This window comes from Cherax quadricarinatus, chromosome 33 (genome assembly GCF_038502225.1).
Source record: "Cherax quadricarinatus isolate ZL_2023a chromosome 33, ASM3850222v1, whole genome shotgun sequence".
Classification (NCBI taxonomy): Eukaryota; Metazoa; Arthropoda; class Malacostraca; order Decapoda; family Parastacidae; genus Cherax; species Cherax quadricarinatus.
This window is the reverse complement of record NC_091324.1, coordinates 31,433,525-31,440,777: the sequence shown is the minus strand read 5'-3', so window position 1 is coordinate 31,440,777 and position 7,253 is coordinate 31,433,525. Positions and strand designations below refer to the sequence as shown.

Below are 7,253 nucleotides of genomic sequence, written 5' to 3'. Positions count from 1 at the left end.
TTGATGAGCCTCTGAAGTCATGCAGCATCAACACAACTCTGTAATCATACTTTATCAATACAACTTGGTAATCATGCTCCACTTTTACATCGATACATCCTCTTCTCTCACTCCAGCTGCTCATTAGTGCCACCTTCTTCACTTAACATTAACAGTAATAAATTTAAAGAAACATATGCACATATTTATACAGAACCAGGAGCTGTGACTCGACCCCTACAACCACAAACAGGCGAGTACACACACACACACACACACACACACACACACACACACACATATATTTGGCACACGGTAACACTACTCACATCAACACAACTCCCCTGCAATAACCTATCTTGTAACACAAAGTCATATTTGCTTCTCCGACTCCACAAGTATTCTCGAGTCCACCAGCAGGTGACTGTGGCCACGTACGTGAAAGGGAAGGAGGAGGTAATATCTCTGTGGCAGGTGTATCAGGTCTCCCCCAGCACGAAGAAGATGGTCTTAGCATCTGGCAAGTGGTCTCTGAGAACCCCTGCGTCAGAAGATGGCTGGACCAAGGGTTACCTCAAGCCAGGAGAGAGAACTGAAGCGAGGGAGATGAATTACGGGGTGATGGAGGGAGTGAAGGAAGACCCATTATTGAGACGGACAGATCTTACTGGTCTCCACCTGTCCTGCACCACCATTCATGTGAGAAAACTCTCTCTCTCTCTCTCTCTCTCTCTCTCTCTCTCTCTCTCTCTCTCAGCATACACGAGTAGACACTGAATTATATATAACTCACCGTTAATAACTTACTAAAACTTTCATCTACGCAGCTTAAATGAAGTTTATCATGCTATTTACAAAATGCCAAAATTCAGGGGGTCATGCGTAAGTTATTTCACACAAACAAAAAATATTGCTGTACCATTTTAAAAATAAAACTGACGAACTGGCACCTACACACTCCAATAATAATCCCACCCTTTTTCTTATCTGGATTCGTTAGTGGCGAAAGTTTGAAGCCGATCAGACGAAGCTTTCTCAAGGCATATAGAAACTAAGGCTGAGAGTTATTTATATAAAATTGAGCAGAGGACATTTTTGCATATACGACAGTTGCATGAGCCTTTTCCTTGTTTACAATAAACTTATGTTGAAATATTAAAACCAGTCTTAGAGGAAGAAAAAAAATGGGGGAAAAATTTGAGTAAACAGGTAAAAGTGCCCCTTCGAGGATGTCTAATTAATAATTTAAAATATTCTCTTTTTGATTGCTCTTTTACTTCCTTCTTAATCTCTTCTGTTTCTTGCTATTTCTCCTGTACTTGCTTCGACACCTCTTGTTCTTGTTCTACCTCTCCTCTACTTCCACCTATCGTTCACTTCATTACCTCTCCTCTACTTCCACCTATCGTTCACTTCACTACCTCTCCTCTACTTCCACCTATCGTTCACTTCACTACCTCTCCTCTACTTCCACCTATCGTTCACTTCACTACCTCTCCTCTACTTCCACCTATCGTTCACTTCACTCTACTTCTCCTCTACTTCCTTGTACCTCTACTTGTAGACAGTTTACATGAAGACATTGATCATTATAACTTCATTTGCTACTAATAGCAACTCAGCATAAATCTTCCTGGGTACAACAAAGAGCGCAACCCTTCGTTAATAATAGCGGTGTTTCCTAGATGTTTTAAATCGTGTTTACCTTCCTTGTATATCTTACTCGGGTGTGACGGCGCTGGGGTTCAAACAAGCCTTGGCTGGAGATTTTTTTTTTTCTGATATATTTTTAGGGTAGTATTTCAATGATTAGTTGATCTACTTTTAACCTCTTAGAAGTTCGTTTTATTTTATTTTTGTTTATCTTCCGTGATCCTCTTTCAAGTTGACATTTGGAACCACAGAACAGCAACACGAGGTTATGTTCCCCTCGTTTTCAGACTCCCTTAACATGTTTTCCGTTGTAATGTGCATGTCTTTTCTTCCATGACTACCCATAACCACCACCACCCTCAACAACGACCACCACCACCCTCAACAACGACCACCACCACCCTCATCAACCACAACCACTACACCACAGGCGTTCCCTCACACTGTACTGAAGGCTGGCAGCGACGGCATCGTTACTGTGGATGGCATCTTTGGCAGCGTCCTCAAGTTACTTCAGGAGATTACCAACTTCACGTACGGTTTTAATAGTACTCTATTACCGTAAATATTAACTCCCACTGTACTTTAACTAAGCGATATGGCTCTCTTGATGTATATACGCTGAGAGATATTTACCTATTAGTGTATATACTTCACTGTGTATAAACAGAGGCACCTCGTAGTATCTGTTTACAGAATGTTAGATAACAGGGGCAGTAGGTGTTAGGAAACTTTATATCCCGCTTTATCCAGGCTTCGACCCAGAGTCCTCTAGATCCTCTAGAAACATAGTTTGGGTGGTGTAGATTGGACAGCTGTTTGGAGTTGTACTTAAAATACAACTGAATAGTTACAAACGAGTGATCAACGATGCACAACAGTCATAAGAGATGGGGGAGTGAAATTGTTCAAGGCCTTTCGTTCTGCAATGGCAAGCGCATCGTCAGAAGCATTGCTTTGCTCAAGGCAACACATCTGCCATTGCAGTATGAAACGCCTTGAGCAACTTCACTCCTTGTGACTGTTGCGCACAACTGAACGGACAGTAATAAAAAAAAAAAAAATGTGTTTTGACTGCTGGCTTATATGTTGGTGTTGTTGACTGCAGGTACTCGTGTCGTCAATCAAGAGACGGACAGTGGGGCGGTTTGGTGGGTGGGAAGTGGACCGGAATGATACGGGATCTGGTAGACAATAAAGCGGAGCTTGCCGTTGCCTCACTCGACATCACTCAGGAACGCAGCACTGTAGTAAATTTCCTCCTGCCCATCTCTCGAACCCAGTAAGTTCTCTCTCTCACAGTAAATTACAACTTTTTACAAGTTGGCGGCGTGTCACAAACACAAACATATACACGCACCCGTATTATCAAATCAACTTAACGTCGTGCCCTAGTCACAATACATGATCAATTAAATGGTTTGATACTGAAATAAGAGAAACGACAATGTTATGAGACCCACTGGGACGGACAGTACTATGTTATCTGGATATAAACTCACGAAATTAAAAAGAGAAGAAGACGTAGCAATATGAAATTTCAGTGGATAAAGTCTCGTTCAACGCGTTTTATACCGTCCTGACCTGCTAACACTTTAAAAAGTTCTCTTGTCATGCATGAGGCAGATGCTGCACACGTGTCATGCACTAGTTAATGGTCTAAGTCGGACCGAAACGTCGCCATAAAGTTTCATTCTTCTATGACACACAAAGTCAAAGAGATGTTAGGGAGTATTTCTTTAGTCATAGAGGTGTCAGGAAGTGGAATAGTCTGGCAAGTGGTGTAGTAGAGGCAGGAACCATACATAGTTTTAAGACAAGGTATTATGATAAAGCTCATGGAGCAGGGAGAGAGGGGACTTAGTAGCGTCCAGTGAAGAGGCGGGGCCAGGAGCTATGAATCGACCCTGCAACCACAATTAGGCGAGTACACACAGTTCCTGTTCATGGTAGCGTATACTTCTTGCATAAGCTACTATATAAAGTTAAACATTTATTCTTTTTTAGTGTTTATTGAATATTTTCGTTCCATTTTTCACCTCGTTTCACTGCCAGGTGTAAAATGACGTACCAGTATACTCTGAGGTATTGTTTTGTGTGCATGTATACGTGTGTATGTATCCATGTGCAGTTTTCCAGAGAGGGGGTCGATAGCTTTCGTTATATTTTCAAAGGGGTCCAGACCCAAATTTTTTGGCAAACACCGGCAGTACGATTATCAGTTTTTTTTTTTTTTTGAAGAGTCCTGGAACCACGGAGATGATGAGTCCAGGCACCACTGAAACGCTCATTATTTATCGCTTAATTCTTCTGTAATTCTAGCCTCTCTGGCCCTCCCTCCGCCATCGCCTCTTTCAGATACAAAATGGCGATGAGGCGGCCATCCAACAGTGACCGAACGTGGGCAACCTTCACACAGGAGTTCCATGTTCATGTGTGGGCGATGCTGGCAGCTGCAGTCGTGGCATTTTCCATAGGTCTCTACTTGGCCTCCGCCACTGTAAAAGAGGAGAGGAACCTCACTTTTTCCGAAACTTTCCTCATAGTTTTTGGAGCACTGTGTGGACAAGGTGAGAAAAGTCGTTGGTAGGTCTCTCCGTCTTTGTCTCCCTGTCTCTCTCTCCTTTCTTTGGTGCCCTTAAATTCCTATGGATTATTATTATTATAATCAAAAAGAATCCTATGGAATAGACCATTATCCGCAATGCCGCCCTTCGTTTCTTCTCGAATCTCTCTCTGTCTCCTGGAACCCTTCAAGTCTTAAGACTATACTCATTCTCTTGGTGTCTTTCATCAGCCTTCTCCACGACTCCTGCGTTCCCTTATCAAGGTTCACTGGTCATCTGCGCTTTACCAGCCCTTCAAGGAACTTTTTACTTATGGAAACCATCAGTGGAGTTCATGTGCTATATACCTTTTTGTTTTTAGCCCTTCGGCAAGATGTATGGGTCTTTTTCAGCTTCTGGACTCTAGAAATGCTCCTGGATCCTTTCTACTGTTTATAGTCATATTTTCCTTGGGATTCTCTGCTAAAGTGAAGAGAAACTCATCTTCAGAAAAAAAAATCCTTACATGCTCCTAGCTTTCAGTTCAGTTTTTTACTGCTTCAGTAAAATAATATAATGACAAAAACACAAGAACTGCTAGTATTGCCATTATGGAACTGCAAAAAGAGTGAGTTGAAAATATTACGTGGTTCCATATGGAGTAACTTCAAGCTTGTCGAAATAATTGTACTCAAATTCTGTTTCCCCATACAGGTTGCTATGTGTTGTTCCGAAAGTTGCCAAGCCGTCTGGTGCTGATGACAGTGCTACTGCTACAGGTGGTGATGCTGGCACACTACACAAGCACTCTGGTCTCTGCACTGTCTGTACCACCAGCACTTCCAGCCATCTCCTCCATCTCTGACCTCCTCAGGAACCCTGCTCTCTCCTTCGGCACTACCGGAGACACAGCAATTATAGGCTACCTGAAGGTGCTACTTGTCTCATTATGACTTGTTTCTCGTGATCATACACTTTAAAAATATCAAATTTGTAGTGGCAAAATTACTCTCATCACTATGTGACAAGTATATTTTCCGAGCTTATTCCTTCCTGTAATTAGTTATTATTTTTTCTACTGTAATATGCACTTGTTTTTGGATGATAAATATTTAAATTGATTTACAGGAACTTTATTTTATACTGCTTTCTATTGGCATGAAATTGAAATATTATTGCTTAGTTTTTCCAGACCACAAGTTTTTCAATATTAGCTCGCAACCAGTGCCATCAGGGACAAGACCTACGCCAGTGCAATAACGGCTCTCTCATTACCCGCAGAACTCACCCCGCTTAGACCACCAGCAGGCGTACGCCTACATGATGGCTGACGGGGGTGGAGCTCTGGTAGCCAGCACTGCCCAGGGGATGGCCAGGACGTTGCTCGAGAACTACGTCTACCTCGACACCTCTCTCTACCTCCTGAGTGAGAGCGACTGCCGCCACGTCATCCTACCTAAGGCTCACTTCACAGCGATCACTTCCTTCGCACTACAGAAGGACTCCCCGTTGGTTCCTATATTTAATAAAATGTAAGGTTTGGGAAGAGTTGCTAGGTTAGGTGTGGCATTCCACTTTCCTTACGTCTTGAAATTCCTGTGGCTCATTTGCATATTTAATTTCAACCTGGCAGACACTGCGATGATCACAGTTTAAACATCTGGCATTCTACCTCTACCTTTATTTATTTTTTATGTTTCTAATAGATTCATGTAGTACTCTATTATTATGAGGGAGCGCTAAACCCGCAGGGATTATGCAGCGCCTGTAGGGGTGATGGAAGGCATTCAGGCTCAATTCAGGGAACTGGAGCACAGATCCAATTCCCTAGATCAAGAGTCCTTGACCAGCGTCAAGGAACCTCCCTTGAGGGTAAAGTCCCCTTCCTTAAAGGCAAAGCCTGACCATTTGTAAAGTACCTCATCCCTTTAACAGACTAACTCAAAGACTCACCACAATGTATTCTCAGTTGCATGCACCTTTGTTATTGGACAAAATAGCTCCTTCTTGGTGTGATTGTTTTCTTTCAATTCTTGCATCACTCCTCATTTCGTTCCCAGTGTTTTTCAGATTCATGCATTAACTGAAAGAACGATATTAACTGTTCAGTAACACAACATAAATTACATCTGTTTTCATAAAGATTATGAAATGTGTTTTTTTTTTCAGAATTCTGAGAATAAAAGCTGGGGGAGTTTTACTTAACCTGGAGCGTAGGTGGAGACCTGACCAGCTCAATTGCGAGTTCACCCACGCCTCCGTCATAGGGATGGATGCTGTCTTCACGCCCTTCCTCCTACTACTGCTCATAATGGTGCTTTCGGTGGCTGTGTGTGTCGCTGAGCACCTGTGGCGAGCAGTGTACACGAGGACCTCCACCATTAACACTGCTACTCACGTGAACCACACGAAGAACTCTCAGACTTTCTGATGATAGTGTGGATGTGAAAACTTCATTACTGTTTAACAAATTTGATTTCATGATTCTTAATGGGTTGGGAAAATATTTTTGTTAGTAGGTTTGGGTTCGAGAAAGACTTGCCTAGTATGGGCCAGTAGACCTGCTGTAGTGTTCGTCCTCTCATGTTAAGTTGTTTTCAGCCCTCAAAGTGCAAATATGTAGCGAAGTTTAGTGAATAATCTCAAGCAATGCACTCGGTTTCTCTAGGGACCCACAAAAGTCTGTTAACACCCAGGTAGCTACTCACTGGATGATGGACAGGTGTAAGCAATTTTCATGATACAGAATCGAACCCGGGTCACTCGAGTTGGGCAGAATCAACAGGATAAAGAAAGTTTAAGTATTTCTTTGTGAATGTTTTTATTTTTTACACTGTGAATTACATATCTATTTAATCTTAGGCAAAATAAACAAAATTTATAGAGCACAAACTCATAATTGACAAACGAATAAATGTCGACGTAAAAACCGTAATATAATTCCTGAATGGGGCAATCAAACTGTTAATAATGCTACTGCAATACTATCATTCATCAACCTGTCCTCCAAATAGAACGTCCGTCTTTGCACGCCTTACAGTGCGTCAATTTGTGGACGTTCTAACCAGTTTCAAA

At 42.1% G+C, this 7,253-nt stretch overlaps 1 protein-coding gene across 2 annotated transcripts; it reads left to right on the top strand.

Moving 5' to 3' along the window:
* The first annotated feature begins 541 nt into the window (after positions 1–541).
* On the top strand, positions 542–6,851 carry LOC128693857 (glutamate receptor ionotropic, delta-1-like). 2 transcript variants are annotated; one of them, XM_070091021.1, is made up of 5 exons: positions 542–678; positions 2,063–2,166; positions 4,893–5,110; positions 5,460–5,710; positions 6,348–6,851. In XM_070091021.1, exons 2-5 carry the CDS (start codon positions 2,115–2,117, stop codon positions 6,607–6,609), a joined length of 783 nt encoding a protein of 260 aa, XP_069947122.1. In that variant the 5' UTR covers positions 542–678; positions 2,063–2,114; the 3' UTR covers positions 6,610–6,851. The 2 variants fall into 2 exon arrangements, with proteins under 2 accessions (XP_069947122.1, XP_069947121.1); XM_070091020.1 differs by lacking the exons at positions 542–678; positions 2,063–2,166 and adding an exon at positions 3,976–4,202.
* The last annotated feature ends 402 nt before the right edge of the window (positions 6,852–7,253 follow it).

Bases quoted from the DNA above. Each gene is read 5' to 3' on its own strand.
- LOC128693857 (XM_070091020.1), top strand. From the start codon at position 3,998: ATGGCGATGAGGCGGCCATCCAACAGTGACCGAACGTGGGCAACCTTC. The intron at 5,111-5,459 runs GTGCTACTTGTC...CATTACCCGCAG, and splicing joins CAATTATAGGCTACCTGAAG to AACTCACCCCGCTTAGACCA. The intron at 5,711-6,347 runs GTAAGGTTTGGG...TTTTTTTTTCAG, and splicing joins GTTCCTATATTTAATAAAAT to AATTCTGAGAATAAAAGCTG.